The sequence below is a fragment of the Triturus cristatus genome, chromosome 4_1 (assembly GCF_964204655.1).
Source record: "Triturus cristatus chromosome 4_1, aTriCri1.1, whole genome shotgun sequence".
Lineage (NCBI taxonomy): Eukaryota > Metazoa > Chordata > Amphibia > Caudata > Salamandridae > Triturus > Triturus cristatus.
The window spans coordinates 1,138,830,308-1,138,854,441 of NC_140585.1; the positions used below are offsets into that span (position 1 = coordinate 1,138,830,308).

At 44.7% G+C, this 24,134-nt stretch overlaps 1 protein-coding gene across 1 annotated transcript in view; it reads right to left on the reverse strand.

Moving 5' to 3' along the window:
• Positions 1-13,111: 13,111 nt before the first annotated feature.
• LOC146856183 (coagulation factor XI-like) overlaps positions 13,112-24,134 on the reverse strand; it is an 87,767-nt gene continuing 76,744 nt past the window's right edge. Inside the window, exons 10-11 of the mRNA XM_085654236.1 lie at positions 17,171-17,283; positions 13,112-13,307 (exon numbers count right to left, since the gene is read on the reverse strand). Coding sequence (XP_085510362.1) covers positions 17,187-17,283 — 97 coding nt within the window. The 3' untranslated portion in view covers positions 13,112-13,307; positions 17,171-17,186. The remainder of the gene's footprint in view (positions 13,308-17,170; positions 17,284-24,134) is intronic.

Sequence of the window (24,134 nt, forward strand, 5' to 3'; positions counted from 1 at the left end):
GCCCACCCTACTAGAAGTACATCATATTATGATTGGGGCAGGCTAGACCCCATTAAACTAAATGAACAGCTTACTCTCACCACCCCTGACTTAGTACTTGATAGTAACATTGCTACACATCAAATCTCAAGCTGGATAAAGGAAGCCATTAACGCACTAGTTCCTCTAAAACAAGGCCACTTCTAAGAGAAGAACCCCTTCCCAACCTTGGTTCTCGGGCTTATTTAAATCACATAAACTGTATTATAAGGGCAGAGAGGAGATGGAGGTCCAATTATGACTCAACTGAAAGCCGAACACAAAACATCTTTGGCCTTGTACAAAAAATTTTGAAGAAAAAAACAAATGCTTTGTTCGAAAAATTGACGAGGCAAAGAGTTCTAGTAAAGAACTCTTTGCTACTGTTAAAAACTGACAAAAACTGATAGTGACAAACAGGTAACAATCCCCTCTGATTTCTGTGACACCCTGGGCCAGATAAAGTGACCACAGTTTACGAATCCTTCAAACTGACCGATAAGGTCTCTTCCACACAGCTCCCAAAGTCGTTCTACATCCACTAGAGCAGAACCCATGTTTCCACTTCGTCCCACCTTCAGTGGATCAAATTCTTCAAACAAGATGACCAAGTCTGGGAGTCTAACAGACCCTTGCCCCCCCGAAGGTCATGCATCTTTTTCCTGAGCTAGCGAGTGAAAAACTATGCATTCTCTTCTCTCATGTAGTAAACTCCTGCCACTTCCCGGATACATGGAAATCCACCTCTGTACTGCCACTCTTTAAAAACCCAAATCTGGATCCACAGATTCCGGCGAACTACAGACCCATCGCAAGAATTCCTTTCGCCGCTAAGGTTCTTGAGAAACTACTGAATAAGCAATTGTCCTTGTTCCTCTGACACTCATGCCCTAGACCACTCTCAATTTGGCTTCCGGGAGGGACATGGGACAGAAACAGCACTGATCACGGCAATCGAGGAACTTAGGAATATTCTAGACGCCGGTGGGAAGGCCGCCTTGATTCTTTTTAGATCTCTCGGCAGCCTTTGACACGGTCAACCATTATACACTTCTTACCAGTCTAGATGAAGCAGGAGTGCATTAGTCAGCCCGATCATTGTTTGCCTCCTATCTGTCCAACAGGACATTTACAGTAGAGTAGGGGGAAGCAAAATCACAACCTTTCAGCTCACCATGTGGTGTACCTCAGGGGGTCATCTCTAAGCCCCACTCTTTTTAATCTGTATGTTGAGCCTCAAGCTGCAATCATTAGGAACTGTGATTTTATACCTGTCTCGTACGCTGACGACACCCAAATAGTGGTGTCGATTAAAAATAATGTCAGTGAAACAGCAGAAAAATTTCAAAACTGCATGAGACAAGTCAATCAATGGATGCAGAGTAACTGTCTAAAGCTAAATGGAGATAAAAGCGAAGTTATGCTGCTAGGTACCGATAGGGATACCTGGTCTCCAGAGTGGTGGCCGCTCAATTTGGGCCACTGCCCACAACCAGTAAATAAACTGAAAAACCTGGGTTTTATACTGGACAACAAATTGACTTTTGAAGCCCAGTCCAACAAACTGGCATCAACCATGTGGTACATTTTGAAAGTAATAAGGAAGCTACTGCCTTTCATCCCCTTAGATTCTCGTAAAACGGTGGTAACACCCTAGCCTTATCCAGGCTGGACTACGGAAACGCTCTGTATGCAGGCTCAACACCTAGCTAAACTACAACGCCTGCAGAACGCAGCAGCAAGACTGATACTTAACATTCCCAGGTCTGAGCCAATCACACACAGACTAAGATCTCTACACTGGCTTCCAATGGACAAAAGAATAAAGTTTAAATCAGTCTGCCTGGCCCATAAGGCCCTGCATGGGAGTGGATCTCAGTTTCTAAAAACTCATTTACAACTATGAGCCTTCCCGGAATCTTTGCTCTAGCCAAGCAAACCTAATTCAGATCCCAAGATTCAAACAGGTTAGGTGGGGGAGAGAAGCTTTCTGTTACACGCAGCAAGGGCCTGGAATCTCCTCTCAACCACAATCAAAAACATTCCCTCTATCCTGTCATTCAGGAAAGTGGTAAAAACCTGAATGTTTACCTCCATTTAGACCCAGCCGTGTCATTTCTCTGGTAGTCCTCGTCTCTGTACAGCGCCATGACGCCCATGGGCATGTGTGCGCTTTATAAATCTTTAATAAAATCAAGCCACCCTGCGTGACTATTAATGGCCTTGTAGACATGGTGTAACGCAGCGCAAGTCACTGCGTTGCCTTACATTGCAAGGGGGGGGGAGCCTGTCATGGGGGTTATGGTTGGTGTCCCAACATAACACCTATGACATTAGACACATTCCCAGATTCACAACATGCTGTAAACCTGGGAATGGGCAAAAACCTACGCCTCCCCATGAGTGGTTTAAGGGTTGTTTGTGATGGAAGGTGTCCCTTCCTCCGCAAAACCCGATTTCAACTCAGAGGACCTTGCACCTGCGTTGGCACATGGCAGCCATTTGTGCCCCTGCACTGTGAAAGAGAACAGGCATGCGCCGGATCTCATAGTTAGAGTATTACTGCAGTTTCTTGTGACGTAGGGTGGAGCTGCATGTAGGCTTGTGGCGCTGCCCTACACCAAAATATTGTAATTAACGACCATAGTGTGTGATTATTGGGATGTTCATGTCCTCACAGAGACAGTATGTGATTATAGTGTTACCCAAAAACCCACAGAAGTGTGTGATTTCAATAAGATTCAAGTACCCTCAGTGATAAGTGTGATTAGTTATTTTAAGGTCTCCAAGGAGAAAATGAGTGATTATAGTAGTGTTCAAATCCCCATAGAGGTAGTGTGTGATTACAGTCATGTGCAAGTCTGCATATAGATAGTGTGCTTGCCGAAAAAGAAAAGCATGAGAAATGCCATACCCACACTTTGAAAGTCCAAAATGAATATCCCATCTTTTCTCTTGCAGCGTACACAAATAGCCACTCAAATATATAAATATTAAGGAAAAACACCAGTAAGATATGTAATGGTGAACAAGATGAGTAATTAAGATGAATGGGAAAGGAGAGCATAGGTTTTAAACAAATATTCAATCCAGCCGCTAAGGTTTCTTCGGTAAGTTTATTCTATGTTTTAGTCGGTTTCAAACTTTTGTTTACAAAAGCATGTTCCCTCCAGTTGCGTCTTTCGTTCATAGCCAACATGAAATCAGGAAGGGTAAACTACAACTGAATTTCTACACAAATGCAGCCCTAAAAACAGGAAAACCAACATTGCCCCACAAAGAAACCGTGAAAAATGTAAATGTTTGCATGGGGGTGCATTTGGATCCAAAAACAGTGATTAGAGATAAGTGATCCTAACAATATTCCGTAGGATGCTCCTGCGGTCCGGGCACTCAGCCCAGGGCATCTCTCCTGGGGCAGTAGGCTTTTGTGACCCATAAACCAGCACAGCCATTCAGTGTTTGGAGAGCAGAGATGTTTTAAGGTATGGGCAAAGTGGGCCCTGGCAGAGGGCCCCAGCATTTCAAGGGGCCCCCTGATAGAGCCAGCTCTGATCTCTGCTGAGTCTCTTGCCCTGATGACCTTAACGAAGTCTTAAGCAGATTGTTTTAAATATAGTTTTCCTTTAATTTATTTTTACTGTGGGTGATGTATGGAAGTCTTTTACAGACATTTTGCAGGGTAAGGTTTGCTTCACAAAACCCTGCATCATCCATAAAAAGGTTGATTTCATATAAAAACTGGACTAAATGAGAAATGGGAGTGCGGCTCACAAAGAGTATTCGCAATATTATTAGGGAGCAGCTGCTGAATCTATTTCCTTATTAAAAGTTGACAGGTATACGTACGAAGCGTGTATAGTGCTTCTATGTGCAGACCTCTGTTGGGGCGGTCTGCGGAATTATGCCGGTTGTAAAACAGGATTGTGAGGCACCGTAGAGGTGAATGATGCAGGGAGTTGATATGCGTTGTAGGTCTTATGTGACTGGGTTTAAAAAGAGGCAGGTATGTGCTCCGTAGAAAAACCCGTCCTCCCTTTAACACAGGTGTAATGCGGTGTGTTCGTGTTAAAGGGAGCATATATATTGGTAGTCTATTTGAGTCCACATCGAAATACTTGGACTCTTTCCTCCAACCATGTGTCAAATCACTCCCTGCATATATCCAGGATACAGGGCATTTTCTTAGTAAAATTGCAGAGATTGAGTGGAAGGAATCATACATCCTAGTTACTATGGATGTGACTAGCCTATATACGAGTATAGCACATGTTGATGGTCTGAAAAGCCACTTCACACTACTTGAAAGGTAGACCTATTCAATTTTACCAACATTCTTTGATGCTTCGGGAGATGTGTAGACTATGTCTGACAAACAATTTTTTCCTCTTTGGAACAGACATGTACAAACAACAACGGGGCACGGCGATGGGCACCCGCTTCGCCCCCAGCTATGCTAATTTGCATATGGGCTGGTGGGAGGAGCAGGTGCTCAGGGTAGTGCACAAAACGGCCTGGGAAAACAACATCATTTTCTGGGTCCGTTTCATCGATGATTTATTTATGGTATGGGACCATCGCCAGTGCAAGTGAGTTTATAGATCATATCAATGACAATGATCTAAATCTTAGATTCACGGAAACTATCAGTAGTTCATCGGTACCGTTTTTAGACTTGGAAGTATATGTTGTGGGTGGGAATATTCATACAAAATCCTACAGGAAGACCTCGGCAGGAAACTCAATACTGCATGCAGGTAGCTTCCACCCACAGAGTCTGAAAAAGAGCATTCCATATGGGGAACATATCAGAATGAAAAGAAACTGTAGTGAGAACAGTGACTTAGCTAAAGCACAATCTGACCTCAATGCAAGATTTACACAGAGAGGATTTAAAGCCGAAACGTTGAATCAGGCCATGAAGAAAGTCGAGAAACTACAGAGACACCAACTCCTCGTGCGGCCAAATGAACAAACTGTAAGAATGAGACAGGACAGGGGTGCAGTTATAAGACTTATAACTGGTTTTTCAGCTTATCAAGCCGATGTCAGACATAGTCTGACCAGACATTGGCATTTACTTAAAGGGGATCCAATCCTAAACACCCTCATCCCCAACAGACCACTGCTGACATTTAGAAAGGCAAAGTCAATGAGGGATGAATTGGTGGTAACGAGCCCTGAGTTAAAAACTAAACAAACTTGGCTTAGACCCAGCCCAGGCTTCCATCGATGTTTTAAATGCAAGGCATGTAAGATTGGGAAAAATGAAACTCAAGTGTCCTCGATTCTGATAAAAAACCCATGGAAAATCAGATGTTCACTCAATTGCAGAAGTGAGTTTGTAGTTTATGTCTTGAAATGCTCCTGCCCTAAATTGTATGTGGGGAGCACGATACACATGGTATACACTCGGATTTTACAACATCTTAGGGCAATCAATAATAAGGATCCGAATTATGCAGTTGCCCGGCATATTCATGAATCCCATAATGGAAATGCTAATGAGTTGTGTTATTTTGCTATTGATCAAGCTCCTAAATCCCGGAGGGGAGGTAATAGAGAACGGAAATTAAGACAACTTGAATCCAAATACATTATTTTATTCAACACTAGGATGCCGCATGGCCTGAACTCTGAAGAAGATCTACATGTTCATTTATAAATTAACTCTATCAGATAGTATCATCCATATGTTCTTTATTTTATTGATATTGTATTTTATATTGTTTTAAAGGTCAATATTAGTTTCCACTGACACTATTTAATCAAAAAAGAAAAAGGTTTTCTTTTCTACTATAAGTGTGTAAGCTTGTTATTACAGTTGAAAAGCATCATGTTTAATAATTTTTTAGGTGTTTCAGTACCGGTTTCTGTATCCCACGTTCAACAAGATTATATTTGACAGAGGTTGATCAATTTATTAACACCAAGTAAATATGTACTCACAAGCACTTGCACTTTATGTACATGGTTTTACCACTCGATATGTACTAGTCTCTCTGATAGTTTAATGAGAAGGTATATAAACTTAAAATAACAATAAATCTCTCTACCTATTTAGGATATAATATTTTAACATATTTTAGATATATTTATTGGTTCATGAATATGAGACAGTATTTTAAGGCCAAAGGGCAGCATTTGTGAAGCCTTTTGAAATTCAAAAAATCTTAAATTAATTTGCCTTTTAGACTTCTTTTATAATCAAGGATATTTCAGAGAGAGAGACATGCGATTGGAGAACACAAGGATGATGAAGTCACATCATGACACCCTCCTCAATACAACAGTTCATTTGAAGCTCTGGCAACGTGTATAGAATTAAATTTGGGACACAGACCTGACAGCAGATTGAGTGCCATTCTAGGCCCAGCAATGTCATTCTGGAAACCAATAATCAAGCCATCGAATGAAATTATATGCTTTAATATGATGATATGGTAGAATTTAATTAAAGGAAATCAGTGATGTGGAAGGCATGCATACAAACCAACATTTGTGGCAGGTTAAGATCATCAAGACACAATGTCCACAGCCTACAGAGCAAAGATTTTAGATACATTTTTTTACACAATATGCGTTGAGTGTTAGCACCCCCTTTTTTTTGAACCTGCACTACATTTGCACTTTAGGAGAGAAGCACTATGCACTTTATCCTTGCAAATATTGTATACATGACGATAAGTTGATTGGGAACATGGTTTTTTTAAACTTAGAATGATATTTCTGTTTAAACAAATGTCCCATCATTTATTTCAAAACTTTTTCTGCGCATATTGGTTAATACATTTCTATTTTGATATCAACTTTGCTTTCGCTAATCGGATGGTTCAGTATAAATGTATCAGTCGATTCATAGGAATATGAAAAAATATTTTGGTTTTATTCAGTGGCTGTGTCGATAAAGTTGTTTGTATTTGGACAAAAAATGGGAATTACATATGCTTGCCTGGATCTAGGTCGACCACAAAGTCTTTTGTCCATTTTTAGTGGTCAGTAATTGGTGGATTCTATCATGTGACTTTTTTTTGTAATCATTGTTTGTGTATTTTAACCCACACACTGAACAAGATGTCCATTGCATGATTAAGGCAGGTGATGCCGAAACGCGTCGCAAGGGATTGTAATTATTAAATCTGTGGATTTGGTGAAAATCGTTGGTGTCGGCGTCCTTTCTTTGATAGAAGATGGGAGTTGGAGGTTGATATATATATATATATGCACGTCCTTGATTGTGTGTCTCCCACCTAATTATATGTATGTCTGTATACAATGAAATATCTAGCTATACATGATATGCACATTCTTAAAACTATACCATGATGAATTTATTGTGCACTGTTATTTAGGGATGTGTCCAAATATTTGAGCTGGAAACACGACCTACTTCCCTTATTTTTAGGTGCAGAATAAATATAAACCATTATGTTTTATTACCCTGCCCTTAATGGGGGTAATTTTGAAGGGAAATGTGTATGGCCCTATGCACTTGTCTATATGTAGGCCTAGTCCATGTTTTATGGACTATGAGCCAAACTCGTATTGTCCTTGAGCAAATGTACCTGGTTTTGTTGGTGTAAGCACGTTAGCATATACTATTAACCTACCATCGCAACCTTAGCGTTTGTAGGCTCAGTAGGTAATACTACACGTATTTGTACCTTGAAGTACAATGTTCCTGTTACAATGCTTGTTGCAAAGCAGCAAGTTTGTTACATTTGTTGAAGTTGCTGCATTTACTGGCAAAAATGTACATAGTACAACTAATAGTGTGTTATTTAGGGCCATACATTGTTTACCTTGTGTGCCATGTGTTAAATAGTATCAGCTGTTAATAAATATTTTGCAATGGATTGAAAAATAAGTTGCTTGCCTAAATATACTTGTTTTGTACCTTTGTTTATTACACATATGAAATGGTTGTAAGGCACTTGCTTTACTTTTAAGCTGCAGTAATGTAGCACATGTGTTAGTGCGCGTTTGAGGCAGCAGCACAGACTAGTTGTGATCTGTTCTATGACGTCAAATGCCTTTCAGTGAAATTGCCAACGGTTGCATTCCCCCCCCCTTGGTTAGTGTACGCTTTAATATCTACGAGAGCTCTGGTAACAGCCCATGAACAGCCTGTGTTGTTGCTGGGGCCTCACTCCTGCGTATCTGCCTGTTTTCAGAGAGCCTTTGAGGAATGCACTTCCTGGGGATAAGCACAAGTTTTATGGGGTCCTTTGGTCCTACCCCAATAATTCCTTGTGTCCACTTTTGAAGTGGAGTGTGGGGCGCGGGTGTTGCGACCCTTCGATCCGTTTGCCTAGAAACCCTATGCATACCCGTGCTGAATCTGGTGCCGCGTTAGCAGGGTTGTGCCCAGATATTTACTGTTTGCGATAAACACAGGGTTTGTTCTGCCGTGAATCCGAATAATATCGGATGGCTTATTGCATGTTTCCTATGTTGATAGGAGAAAATATTTTTGTGAGTTAACCCTCCCGTGTAGGCCTGAATATTGTTCAACATCTGTTAAATCCAGTCTCAAGTAAAGGAAAAAACAGTTTGAGTTTCGTTTACCCCCTGCAAGCCTAGCACACAAGTTTGAGCCCCAGCCAGGTTAGGAACAGAAAAGATTCAGGAATAATTTGTTCCTAGAATTGTTGTGCGCTGTGCTTTTTGGAAGAGCCACTGTTGTGCGTTTCAAACGTACAACAACTATGAAAGTAGGTTAAGAATACCTGGAGGGGGGTGGGGGGGGAACACAAGTAGTGTATAAACAGTACATTGATACATTGCCTGAGGTGCAGCATGGTAGAGGTTTTGTGCGTAGTTAACTTAGTACAAAACTTTGCAAATACGTTTAATATAACTTAAAGAACGCACTCGTAGCGTATGAACATCACATTGACAAATTGCCTTAGGCGCTGCATGGTAGTTGTGTTGGATTATTCTAACCTTGTAATGACAAGCATTTACAATGCAATGGTCTCGGCATTGTTAAAGTTAGAGCTGTTGGCATTGCTCATGACATTCTTGTATGTTTGTTTTTAAAACATTTAACCCCTTGTGTGCGAGTTTATTTCCCGCGCTGTGTGGGAGAAATAAACGGTGGGCGGGATTACGACGGCTCCCGGCCGTCGTGCGCACACGCCACCCGTGATGCACGACTGCCGGGAGAAGTCGCGCGCACACAAGGGGTTAAACGGCATTGTTACTTACATTGTCAATAGCTTAATCACTCTCCAATGCGAGACCTATTGCATTTCCTCCCACACACAGAGCCTCCCACCCACACAGCGCCTCCCACCCACACAGCGCCTCCCACACACACACAGAGCCTCCCACACACACACAGAGCCTCCCACACACACACAGAGCCTCCCCCACACACACAGAGCCTCCCCCACACACACAGAGCCTCCCACACACACACAGAGCCTCCCACACACACACAGAGCCTCCCACACACACACAGCCTCCCACACACACAGAGCCTCCCACACACACAGCCTCCCACACACACAGAGCCTCCCACACACACACAGATCCTCCCCCACACACACAGATCCTCCCACACACACACACACACAGCCTCCCACACACACACACACACACACAGAGCCTCCCACACACACACACACAGAGCCTCCCACACACACACACAGAGCCTCCCACACACACACACAGAGCCTCCCACACACACACACAGAGCCTCCCACACACACACAGAGCCTCCCACACACACACAGAGCCTCCCACACACACAGAGCCTCCCACACACTCACAGAGCCTCCCACACACTCACAGAGCCTCCCACACACACAGAGCCTCCCACACACACAGAGCCTCCCACACACACAGAGCCTCCCACACACACACAGAGCCTCCCACACACACACACACAGAGCCTCCCACACACACACACACAGAGCCTCCCACACACACACAGAGCCTCCCACACACACACACACAGAGCCTCCCACACACACAGCCTCCCACACACACACAGAGCCTCCCACACACACACAGAGCCTCCCACACACAGAGCCTCCCACACACAGAGCCTCCCACACACAGAGCCTCCCACACACAGAGCCTCCCCCACACACACAGAGCCTCCCACACACACACACACACACACAGAGCCTCCCACACACAGAGCCTCCCACACACACACAGAGCCTCCCACACACACACAGAGCCTCCCACACGCACACAGAGCCTCCCACACGCACACAGAGCCTCCCACACACACACAGAGCCTCCCACACACACACAGAGCCTCCCACACACACACAGAGCCTCACACACACACAGAGCCTCCCACACACACAGAGCCTCCCACACACACAGAGCCTCCCACACACACACAGAGCCTCCCACACACACACAGAGCCTCCCACACACACAGAGCCTCCCACACACACACACAGAGCCTCCCACACACACACACAGAGCCTCCCACACACACACAGAGCCTCCCACACACACACGCTACAGGCAGGGCTTTAAGAGGGCCGGGTCTCGCCAGTGAAGAGCATCAGCAGTTATTTTACATGGGGCCTCGAAACGGGTCTCTATCGGGAGAGACCCCATGAGACGTGTCTGGGAGGTTGAGGTCTCAACCATCTTAATACCTGCTTCTGGGACGGCGCATGGTCCAGGGGTGCGTATTGTCTGACCACCCGAATACCTGCTTCTTGGGGGTGTGGGCAGGGAGACTCCCGTAGCGTGTTTGGAGCTTACAGGGTCTGAAGCGCACGTGTTCAAGCTTGTCAGGGTAGAGACAGCCAGAGGCGTGAGATCTCCGAGTTTAACCCGATGCTCAGAAATGTAAGTTTAATTCCAACAGCATCCTCATAATCGCCCACATTTTCGCTCTCAGGGTCCGGCCCTGCTACTCAGAAAGTCGGTTTTATATCCGTACAGTTGGCAATTCGCCCAGGGGCACTTGCATGTCTTCCAAACCCCCAGGCACTGTACTTCGTGGGGATTTAGCTACCCAAGTAAGTATGACACATAAGGATTGTCTTTAACTGTATGGTTTGGCCGCTATTATTGGGGTGGACTCCTCGAATCCACGAGCACATTCTGCAGCCACAAATTCTTTAACAAAACCTTCACGCGCATTGTAAGAAGTCTTGTGGGTGGGAAAAATGCAAACCCAGTGAAACTTTAAAGATGTATGCACTGTACCACCTTAGCACGTTCAAGCCCGCGGCTCGTCAGGGGTCGGGAATCCCGTGCATACCTTGCACGCTCACTTCAACGCCTAGATGCCTTGCTCGCTCACTTCAGCGCCTTGTCAGGGGTCGTACATAGGATACAGACAATATAAACACATACACCTCTTTGCAGTGTCTACAGTAAAAGGTGTAAAGCGGAGTGTGAATATTCGAACTACAAGAATACAGTTATCGGCGAGGCGTGGCTGTGCCTGTGTTTTGGAATAGAGTGGTGTGAAGTGCGTGCTTGTGTGTCTGTCTTTAGTGGAGTCAGCCGGCCGCCGCTGGTTTCACATCACACAGCTTTAGGACCCGAGGCTGCAACCTGCCAGGGCGCAGACGTCTCAAGTGGCCCACGCCAGCGGAGAGTACGAAATACGAGTTTCTTTTCAATCTTTAAGTTTCTATTTTCCAAATATAAATGCAAATCTACAAATTCCAGAATGTACTGGGGTAAAAAAGCCTGCCAGCTGCTCATGCCGGGCATAGGTCAGCCTGACATCTCAGGATGTGGGCCCCAGTGGGTACAGTTGCCTCATGTTAGACAAAGTTTCAAGGGGACGATTTGCAGAGTTTTTAATGCACTGAGATAGAGTTTATGTGCACAAAAAGGTCAACTAAGTGTTAAGGTCGGATCTTCTGATTCAAAGTGTCGGACTCTGCGAAAGACAGGAGTGCGTGCCTCGGTCTCCCCAGGGTGAAAACCAGAAGGCAGCACCGCCATACTCATTCACTGGCAAAATACGGTCCCTGTAGACAAGATGAAACAAACATTGTGCAAAAATCAGATCTTTCAAATAAATGTACCTATGCGATCAACAGGAGTAGGTTTAGCAGATGTGAAATGTAAGCCTCCCACTTGCTTGGATTGGGAATCGCCCTGAACACCACCGCCTTTCTCCGAGGCCAAGAAGAAATGCTTCGGAGAAACGCAGCGGCGTTTTCGGATTCGGGGGGAGTGTTTTTCTTTCTCTCCTCTTGCCATTGGCTGGAATATTTACATTCCAGAGGAGAGAAAGAATCGAAAAAACATGCCCTCGAATCCGAAAAGGACGGGGCTTGTTTGGAGAGACAAACCTCTTCTCCAATGGCTGACCAGTATTTAAGAGGCCAGCCAATGGAGAAGAGGAGAGAGGCGGGTTCAAGCCCCTCTTCTCCAAGTCATTAAATCTCACGAGTGAGACTGCGCAAGCGCAGCCTTCGCTAGCCGAGACAAAAAAAAAAAAAGGGTATTTTATTTCAAGTTTTCTAACTAGCACCTGGGGCAATTCATGTGTGCTTCGCTCATATTAAATATGAAAAGGCAAATTCTTAACTCGTTTGATGAAGCCTCAGCTTCAGGAAACCCCCCCTAAATACCTGGAGGCTGTATTCTGCCTGGGAAAAATTTACTTGCAGTGCATGAGGATCCAAGTGAGCAGTGCCGAAAAGGGCTTTTTTGCTCGAAGATTTCTTCCCTCGTGCAACCTTTCAAGGTACCACCTCTCTCCGGAGTTTCTGGTGGGTTTTCCTTCTTGCCAGCACCTACTACTGCGTTTTCCCCAGACGTCTTCGGTGCACCTCCCATCTCCATGGCGGAAAAAACAAGAAATCTGAGAGTTTACACACACAGGGGGGAGGTGGGGGTAATAGCCTGACCGTGGGAACCAGGCAACCATCCAAGAGGGAAAAAATGTAAAGCACTTTCCGACTCCAACCAGTAGATGGCGGAATATGCACAGTATGTGAATCCAAAAAAGTCTATGGAGTAAAACAATTTTAACCAGTAGACTCCACTAATCCAATAGTACCTAGAAGTAATCCGGTTCTGCAACTCATGCTGTACAGGCAAACTAAACATATACAAGAATCAAATAAAAAAAATACAGACCAGCCAATTCAAAGATTTGCATTTTACTGGGTTTATTTTTTTTAAATGTAAAAAGTATAGATTTCTACAGAAAAAGGATTCACCAAACAGCACCCAGAAGACCTCAGAATATCAGGTGGAGTGTGATCTCGTTATTGGCTGGACCAATCAGCAGCCTTTTCTCCTGAGCCCAGCAGGAGCTCTCAGGGATGGGGTTAATCAACCTGTCAAATGAAGATAACAAGTCAGCTTTGTGTGTTGAAGACATAAGTAATTCTCAAAAGAACGTCAGCTCAGAAACCTGGTCACCATTTAAGTAAGTCAGATAAAATGGGTTATTCACTGAGGAATGTGGATTTGAAAGCTGTGCCCGCCAAATATGCACAACGTCTTAAACCACAGATGCCTAACGAAGGCCTGATCCAAGCCCAGTTTTCAGAAGATCTGCATAACATGCATCTACATACACAAAATTTTCACAGCCAGTGGAAACTCTGAAAACCTGGCCCTGGTTAGGTCTATGGTGGCTAGTATCATGCAGGACTCGGGTGGAAAGCACTGACCAGGCTCAGGCAGACAACTACTAGGCTAGTGTTGGGCTGCTGGTCTAACCAACCCAATACTTGCTTTGAGCAAAAAGAAAAAAAAAAACGGGCAATCGGCCACCATTATTTACCAATTGGCACGGATTGGCTGCTTAGCGATGAATGGGGGGGGGGGGCAGATAAAGGGGGGAGCTTGCACTGCCCTTCTACTTTAAATAGGGAAATGAATTATACTCAGTATGCAGGACGCTCTTGGAAATCTAGGTCATTGAACAAGTCGTGCGGGGAGGGCTGTGGTTAAAATTTTTATTTTAAATGTTAATGGTACTGTTTCAAATTGAAGGAGACTATTGATCTTCATTTAAGGCTCTATGAACTCCAAAGTAACTATCTGGTCTCAGATAAAATTTTGCATGAAAACAATTTAGACTGGGGCGTTGCCAACAATCCGTTAAGAAAACATTTTTAAAAATTATTTTAAATTGCATGCATGTGGTAGACATATAGAAAATGATTGTTCACATGTGTAAACAATTCGACATTTGTTCAAAAAAACACAAATCATCATAAAGAGAAATTACAGCTCACATTGTATATAAAAACAAAATTTTTAAACCAGAAGCTACAGCCATAAATCATAAGAGAAATAATTTAAAGTGTTAAGTGAAAATAAAGACCTTTGTCAGGTATGTCCAGTGACCCTTGTTTAGGCATCGACACCACAAACAGGGGTGTGGGTGATGAGCAGGGCAAGACAGAGGACAAGGGGGGGTGGAAGTGGAGTCATTCATTCCCCTCACCATGTACTGCAGAGGCAAATACTGAGAAATGTGTTGAATTTTAAACTGATTGATTTCACAATCCTAGTTCAAGACGCTGGACTCATATTTCTCATTATATTGTTAAGTAATGTAGCAGTTTACACATTTCATTGAGGCAGAAAAGCATCGGAGGAGGTGAAGCCCAGGTTGAAGCAGAGCTCTGCTTCAAAACTGGGCAGTGGAATCAGCGATTTTCAAAACTGACACTAAAATTGGGGTAAAGCTCTGCTATATTTCCCACCCACACCACAAAAGAAACAGCCGAGTCAATGATATTAATAAGGTCTATTCCACGAACCTAGAACTTCTTGGTCGTATTGTGCTAATCTGTGGCCAACCTATTCTGAACTCACATCCTTACCTAGAAACAGATACACATCCTGGTATAGGTAATCTCCTCCTGTCACTCAGTGGTGACCTGTTCCCTGTTCAACCCTCCCACATTTTAGGCATGGATCTTTTGGCCCCTAAGGCTTGTCCTCCTGCTGGAAGTGTGCCAGGCCTCCTGACTCCAGTCTTCATACACTTGCTCTTTAGCCTCCAGAAGCCTCACTTGGACTGCTCTGGGACCTTGAGGAAAGGGACAAGCGGCTTGCAGAAGTGTTTGTTGTCAGCCCATGCATGCTACCCCAAGTCATCTGTTCCATGCATGCTACCCCAAGTCATGTGTTCCATGCATGCTACCCCAAGTCATGTGTTCCATGCATGCTACCCCAAGTCATCTGTTCCATGCATGCTACCCCAAGTCATCTGTTCCATGCATGCTACCCCAAGTCATCTGTTCCATGCATGCTACCCCAAGTCATCTGTTCCATGCATGCTACCCCAAGTCATGTGTTCCATGCATGCTACCCCAAGTCATGTGTTCCATGCATGCTACCCCAAGTCATCTGTTCTGAGCTTGCATCCATCTATGCAAAACACCCAGCAACGGGTACACTTCCTGTAATGGGCTCTTATCTGGTCACTCAGGGTTGACCTTTTCCCATCACAATCTGCTTTTTCAAATGTGGTGGGATGGCTCGTTGGACTGCTATGGATGGTATGTATGCTAGAAGTCTGCTAGGTCTCCTAGAGTGCCTGTCTTCACAGGCTGAATCTCACTTTGAGCGTTGAGCTGTGGTGACTTGGGGAGGGGACAAGTGACTCACTGATTGGCTTCCATGGCTGGCAAATTGCTTCAATATTGCACTCACTAGCAAGTATAAGGCTTGATATCTGATGCCCACTATCCTACACAACTACACCAGAAAACATTTGTGACGTATATTCTCTGGAGCCATATTTCTCTTCTCGCACTCTAATACTCAGCTCCTAGTTGGTCTACCAATAGGGTAGGGGTTTAAATGGGGGCCTCGAGCTCTCCATTCTTCAGCCTGCAGCTTCCCATTGTGATCTTTTAATTTGTTCTCCTCATTGTCTTTTGAAACTTTAATTTATCCACAGAGTTTCATGTTCTGGTCACATCGAATGACTACTTTATGTTAAAGTGACTGAGAAGGGAGATGCAGTTCATTCTCTAGAGTTACTTTTTTCATTTTTTTAACTAACCCAGAAGTGGAAAGGTCTTTGGTAAAACGTGCAATAGCAGCTCCTAAGGTGCCAGTTGTTCCCCAGGAGGAGAGGTTGTAGGAAGGACCTTCGCTGCAAATGATTTGACTCACATGAAAGTGAAAACTTTGTAGTATCAAGTCAGCCTGAGAGAATTCAGTAATGTGGTGTCTTACTGATTAATGTAGGTTCCTGGCCCATCTCTTGGTGCTTTTGGGTGTGTGCCTAGAAGTTTATTTAAAGAGAAGCACTAGGCCTCCAAGAGAAGAGGTCTGCAAGAGCACGTGGATGACCCCTAATGAACCATGTCATATCCTTTTTGGTCCAAAGTGTTTTCAAATACGTAAAATACATCTGTCTTCTGCAGAGTGAGAGGTCATTCAAATGTTACATAAATTGAATTCTGCCTCCATTGCTACTATGGTCCGTCTATAAAGTGTTTTAATGATTCTTTCATTAGTAGCCTAAATTAAAAGAATTGCTCTTGAACTGTTGACTGAAATTTAGTTTATATGCACTTATCTTAATTTGATTACAAAATAATCTCTAGACCTCCATTCCTCCCTCTGCAATGCCCTGTTTTGATGTTCAGTTTTTTCCTTCGTCTCATTTAAACCAGGTTTTATGTCCACAGCCATATGGTTGCCTGGCTTTTGGGGCCCAGGTCTGCTTTCAGGGAAAGAGACCCCTTCATCCAGCTGTACCTCGGGTCTCCGCACATTACATTTAGATCTTCATTTCAGGAAAAAACTGAAAACCCACCTGATCACCCGTTGCCCAATTGTGGAACTGTTTTGCTCCCACTGACCTCACCGGTTGTCTTCTACCCGGTCTCCATTCCCTCATTAATTAATATTTCCTCCTGCCCCCTCACTGCCACCTGTTGATTTTCCTAATCTGTGGTCTCTCCTTTCCTACTGTACTTAAAATTAATACCACATGATCTACTGACATTTGTTCCATCAACCATTTAATTCTCTTTCTTCCCTACAATGTGTTAACTTGTGGGATATTTGTAAATTGGTCGTAGCCCTCTACTACAGAATTTACAGGTAGAACGGCATTAACAATAAAAAATAAAGAAATAAAATAAATCACATGACAGATAACCCAGGCTACCTGAAAGTGGCATCCATATGGCCAAAGCTTGTCATGACATGTCTGGTTTACCTGTGATGGAATCCTTCTATGGTCTTCTCGAAAATCCAGACACCGCGCCTGCTAGGTCATTTATCTGAGAAAGCTTCGGGAGTGCAATCACGCTCTTCATGTAACAGTCCTTCCTGCAGTGGAAAAAACCCGTAAAAATTTAAAAAACCAAAAACAACGTTTATTAGATTTAAAACGTAATCAATCATGTCCATTTTGGAGCAGGGGATAAAACTGGCTCTAAAATTCCATGACACAATTATGTTTTACACTGGATTGTCACTAGGTTTTAGTAGATAATTTAGAACTTCATTATTTGACTACTACGTTGCTCTATTTGCACACAACGCAAAATAATTACAACTGCTAAAACAGGAACAAACATTCGTACTCAATTCATTGGGTGAAATGAGGCCTTGGTGGGGTTATTTACTGGTGTTATGGTTGGAACAGGCGCAGAGTATTTGCGTTCATTTTAGGACTTGCACGGATTTAGGACTTGCTGACGTTTGAGATTCCACTGTCATGAACAACTAATATGCAAAACGCACAAATGCCCAAAATTAAATGTTGACACGGATATTGAGAAATGTAATGGTGCAAACCATCTTTCTGCGAACTGGTAGAAAATCAGCATAATTCTCAAATTTATCAGACTATAGTAAATTATTTTAAAGAGAAAAGGCAATTGACTATAGCTACTTCGATCAGATTTTTCTCCGTGAAGCTTGGTTTCTCATTCACCAGGAGGTGCGATTTCCTTCTTTGGAAGTTTTAATGTGTTGCTGGCATCATGGATCACAAGGAGAAGACAATTAGACACATTTAAGGTGGAAATCTTTTGAAAGGGGATAATTATGTGGTATTTTCCCTTGGAAAGGCTGCTTGGGTTCAATTTGCATGCTTTGTTTCAGGACAGGAGCGGATTTATGCTTTATCCTATTTTTAGGTCTGGCGTTAGCCAAGACCTTTTGATTATTTTTATATATATATACAATAGATACATATTGGTGCTTTTAGTCACCAATCTTCATCCATTGGTCAGTCGCGTCATTTACATTTTTGGTTCTTCCCACCACAGAATTTAGCATGTGGCAGCGGGTCAGCCTACTTAAACCACAGGTTCACTTTACTTTGAGTGACTGCAGTTTGCTCTTACAAGTAGCACGTCCGCACACAAGCTAGTCCTTCAGGTGCAGTGCTTTGGTGTTTACCGTATAATTTTAGTGTTGCCTTTGTATTTAGAACTTGATGTGATAGCAGGATGCTTCTGGTGACCTTTCCAGTTTGATCAGATCCCATTTCCTGCCAATGCTGTTGTAAATTCATCAGGGAGTGGTTTGCATTTGACTGCTGCTGTTTCACAGCATACCAGATTATGCCCATTTGAAACGGTTCAGTAGTTTTTGTATATTGGAACCTCTTTTATTGATTTCCTTCCTTTTTCTTCATTCTCTGGTCTGATTTCCTTCTTTCTTTTCCCCCCTCTAGCCATTTCATTCTGGTCTTTCTTAACTGCTTTCTTTCCTTCTCATTCTGGCCTGCTTTCAGGCCTTTCATTCTGTCTTTATTTCCTTCTTTCCTCTGCTCTGTCCCCTCTTCCCTGGTTTTGCCTTTCATGCTTGCCTCTCACCTTTTGCTTTTCCCACTTTGCAGTCTTTCCTTCACTCTCAACTTCCCTCTTACTTAGTTCCCTTGTACCCTTTTTCCCCCCTTCTCTTCCATTCCTCCTCTTGCCATCTTGCCTTCCTTACCATTTTTTTGCCTTCTTTCTTGCCCTTTGCTTTCCTAAACACTCTGCTTTCTCTATAGCTTTACTTCCTTCTGTTTCCTCCTTTCCCTGTTGTTTCCCCTTTTTTTCCCCCTCTTTTCTGATTTCCTTCTCTTGCCTGCCCTTACTTGCTTACTCTCCTCTTTCCGTCTTCCCATCTTTTTTCTATTCTTTCCTGCTCTTACCTACCATTTTTTCCTTTCCTCTATCATTCTGTATTTCCTTGTTTTTGCCTTCCTTCTTTCACATTAGTTGCCTTCCTTCTTCCTAACTTTCCTGCCCTCTTGCTCTTTGCCATCTTGCTTCTTTTTAGCCATCATAATTTCTTAGCCTGTCTTCCCCTCTTCCCTACTTCCTTTGCCTACGTATCCTCTTTTACCCACTTGCCCTCATTCTCTTGCCTTCCCTCTTACTTGACCCGGTTCTTTCTTGAAGTCTTCCTTCAGCCAATAGATTAATTAACTTAAGTAGCTCCCTTCAGTGCCAGATAGTACTATGATAATTTGTGTTTGAGACCCAAAAAGTTTTGCCAGTCGCAAATTATTAAATATTGACAAGAGCTAGGCATATTCCAAAACAAAGTTTTGCAAAAACCATAACAAGAATTGCCAGAAGGCTGGCGGCCAACGTCTGACCTATTGGTTTTACCAATGGTCATTCATCTGAAGTAAATACTAAATCGCTTTTTTATAGTTTAGTGGAAGCACTATTTTTCCAAGCTCTGTAGGTGGCAATACACAATATTGTCCACCCTCATATTTCGGGAGTCCACTTATCTGCAGATTCTGGTTTTTACATGCAACTAAAAACAGAAAAATATTTTATCTTGTGAGTCTCTCCATTCTCTCCGTCATAAGGGGCAGGCCACCTCCAATTCCAGAAGCAATAAAAACCTGGCATCTCCCATCAATATAGACACAAGTTATTAACTATGATGAATTCAAACTAATAAGTATGCCCAGCTGTGACGACTCCAACATTCTCCCAACATTTCACGCATATATGCCGCAACGTAACCAACATATCCCACACTACATCCAACATCGCACTAACCACACACCGCTGAAAAGGGTGCCCAGGAACCTCCCAGTTTGCTGTGTGCATGCACAGCGCATATCATTAAAAAAAATATATGGCTTGCAGAAGTTCAGTTCTGTGCACATGTGCTATTACTACAGTTCATATTTTCAGGAGTGAATTTTTGTTGTTGTACATAACAGGAATACCCTACACAAGTTGTGAACATTCATTTATCTATTAAGTTCATGGGGATATTTACTAGATGCAACTTCGTTCTTTTACGAAACAAAAAAAGAAACATGACCGCTATAATATAACAAATCAATATAAATAATATTTCTGGAGCTGTCAACCCTAAAATAAAAACATCTCAATAAATCAGGTTCAATCAACCAATTATGCTTTTTTTAAATTTGTTGGCGTGATTTTTTTTCTGAATTGGTTTGTATTTTTCCAGATGGTTTATTTATGTACTTGAAATCCAGCATTCTATTTTTAATACCATTACATAAAGGGATTGTTTGGAATGTATTCTGATCTACTTCCTTATTACACAATTTAACTGGTCATAAGAAGATGGTTCAAATTCCATTTGCTCACGTTTGAGGTTTTGCTCTGGTTTTAGCTGGGGAGTTGTTTGTTTTCCCACCAGCTGTAAACCACTCCTTAGCCACGGAAAAGACTAGAAACTTCAGACTAACCTGATTAGACGAAGGCGGGGCTGGAGGCACAGCACGCTCATGCACACACAGCACCCTGCTTTCCTCCTCACTCCCATCATCCTCAGTGCATTGAACAGGTTGAAAGAGCAGCTTGCAGCAAACTTAGCTTTGAGAAATATTCCCAGAAGGAAATGTCACTTGACCTCTGGTAATTCACACTGGTAACGCATTTATACTCTTATTACACAGCACTCATTTCACTGATTGACAACGTGCTGCGCTGCTTGAACATGGTGCAGTGTATGAAACGACAGAATAGAAACAGTGAAAGATTCACTCTAGGAAAGAGTTCCAGTGACAGAATCCGTTGTAGACAGGTCCTTCCGCAGTGACAGATCTACACTGTACACAGGTGCAGTGACAGACATACGCCGTGGGCTGGCTGCACCAGTGACAGATCCCCTGAAGGCTGGAGCGCTGAAAGTGATGCACTGTACACCGGTGCATCAGCAGCGACACAAGTGCACTGCGAAATGAAGCTCGAAAGTGACGTACATTGGAAACAGGTGCAGTGACCGAGATACACTGACAGGTGCACTGTAGACAGGAGCTCAGCAGTGCCAGTGATTCACTGTAGGCAAATGTCGGAGTAGAAACAGATACTTTGCGGACTGTCACCTCAGCAGTGACAGAGATTGGGTGTAGTCAGGAGCGCAGACATAACAGATTCACTGTAGACACTTGTCGGCAGTGACTGAAATGCACTGCTGAAGGAGCTCAGCAGAGGCAGATACACTGCACACAGGGAGTAGGGGGAGCTCAGTGCTAAGAGATACATTGTAAGTGGGCGCAACAGCAGCGATACCTCGTAGACTGGAGCTCAGCAGTGCCAGACACACTGTAGGCGCATTAGTCCCAGCAGTGGAAGAGGTGCACCGCACACCGTTGCTCAGTGGTAAAACAGATACATTGTATCTATGTGCAGTGACAATGATACACTGTAGACAGGAGGTCGATGGTGACAAATTTACATTGTACTCGTGTGCAGTGACCACGCTACACTGTACACAGGACCTCGGTGGTGACCGGCACTGTAGGGAGGATCGTAGCGGTGACAGATTTACTGTAGACACGTCTGCCCCAGCACAGACAGCTATGCATTGTATACAGATGAAGTGATAGAAATACATTGTAGACTGGGCACAACAGTAAGCAATACACACTGGAGACAGGCACAGAGATCCGCTTTGGACAGTAGCGCAACAGTGGCAGAGGTTCAGCATAGACAAGTTCCAGCAGTGACAGACCACCTGTACACAGGTGCTCAGCAGGAAGAGACCACCCGTACACAGGTGCTCAGTGAGATATTCCATGCACAGGTGCTCAGCAGTGACAGACTGAGAAAGTGCCATCTTTCTTGCATGGTATGCCCCCACTTTTTGCTGAATGTACTGAGTGTGCCCTGGACTCCTGCCAATCAGGTGCCCAGGGCCTATGTTCCTTCCCTAAAACCCCAAATTGGCAAACCCTGGTCACATGTCAGCCCCTGGTAAATGGTACCCTAGGTACCCAGGGCCTTGTGACCAGGGAAGGCCTCTAAGGGCTGCAGCACTTCGTGTGCCACCCTTAGAGGCCCTGTACCGTAACACACACTGCCCTTACAGGCTGTGTGTCTGGGTACAAGACAAAACAGAGTCGACATGGCACCTCTGTGTGCCATGCCCACAACCTACACTGCCCTTGCATAAATCAGCCACCCCTCTAGCTGGGTGCCCTATGCCAGTGGTGGCCACAGGAGCATGAGCCCTGTGCCCCTACAGTACCCAGGTCCATTCCTGAGCACTAAGTGCAGCGCTGCCATTTAAGAGTATATGGTGCTGAGAGGTCAAACACGAACTCCACAGCACCATAATGGCACCACCGATAAGTTTGATATCAAACTTCTCAGCACATTAAATCCCATACTTGCATCAGTGCGGGTTTAATGTACAAAGCACTACAGAGGGCATCTTCGATATGCCCCCTGAAACCCAACCTACAATCCATGTCTTGTCTGGGAGGCTGCCACACAGCAGACATGTTGGACCCCTGGGTGGAGAGCCCCCGCTCTTCTGGGCCTGCAACAATGCACTTCCTGGGCAAGGTGCTAGGTCTCCTCCCCCAGGATGGGCAGGGGGGAGCTTCAAAGACATGCCGCCTTTGAGCTTCTCCAGGCCACTTGCTGTACCCAGCAAACTGTCCCCCACCAGTTCTGACCCTCACTCTGGTGGGAAGACTGTCCGGAAACCCCAAGTAAGGACAGGGGATGTGCCAGCCTCAGCCAACCCCACCCCTCAGGTGGGGGAGGCGAGGTGAAGCACATCTCCGGGCTCTCGCCATCTAGAATATGGGAAGCCCTGCCCAATCAGGACTATGCTACTGCCCCCCCTCCCACAGGAGTGTGGCAGGATAGGGGTGTACCCACCCCAGGGACCCATTGGTCCCTGCCCTTTACCTGTAATGCCCCTAAATCTAGTACTTAGGGGCCCCCTAAACCTTCCTCCCTCAGATTCCAAATTCCGAAAAAGCAAAGAGCAAGAAGAAAGAAGACCTGCCGTGCAGCTGCTAAGAGGAAGACACCCACTGCTTTGGTCCCAGACCTACCGGCCTGTCGACTGTCAAACCTGCCCCTGCTAAATCCCAGCACCTCTTGTGGCCAGCAACCTCACAAACCCCGGAGGACCTGGCTACCTTCTGACTCTGGACATCTGGGACTCCCATGAGCAGCGGCTCTGCTCAAAGCAAGTTTCTAACCCCTGGCACCAGCCCGGAACCGCAAACCTGACACACACTGCACCTGCCAAGCCTGGCCTGTGCCAGAGTGGACAAAGACCCAGAGGACGTCCCCCCCCCCCAGTGACCGTGACCCCAAATTCTGGCACCCAAGGACCCACCTAGATGCTCCGGATGCCTGCAGCCTCAGAACCAGGGATCCCCCCCCCCCCAACCGTGATCAACAGAGGGTAAGATTTCCCCGACATCAAAAAGCACCCCAGCACCCTGCGGCCCCCGTGCCGGACTCATGGGTACCTACCTATCCTCCAACTACCCAACTTACCTCTCAAAGTGGTGGTGACACCTGAAGAATCTTCGTCCGAGCTTGCAGCCTTAGTTAGTCCTGGAGCTTTCCCACTGATATCCATTGAGCACCCGAAGGCTCAAAAGCACCCAGCCGCCAGAGTGGCCCTGGCAGTTACTTCTACTTCCCCATTTGCCCTGAGCAAGTGACCAGTAGCCCAGCTCCCACAGCCGCGTGGCCTGCCAGTCAGCAGCCACCAACCAAGGCGCCCCCCCCTGCCTCCTATAGGATATTGGGCCTAACTCACACTGCACCCGGCCGCCCCAGTGCTGCAGAGGGTGTAACAACTGTACCAACCTGACCCTGGGAGACCAGAGTCTGCGCCCAGAACCTTAACTCTGCCAGTCGAGTATTTACCCAAAATCCCATAACCTAATTTTCTTCCATAGGGTAACATTGACTGGTTTCTTCTGA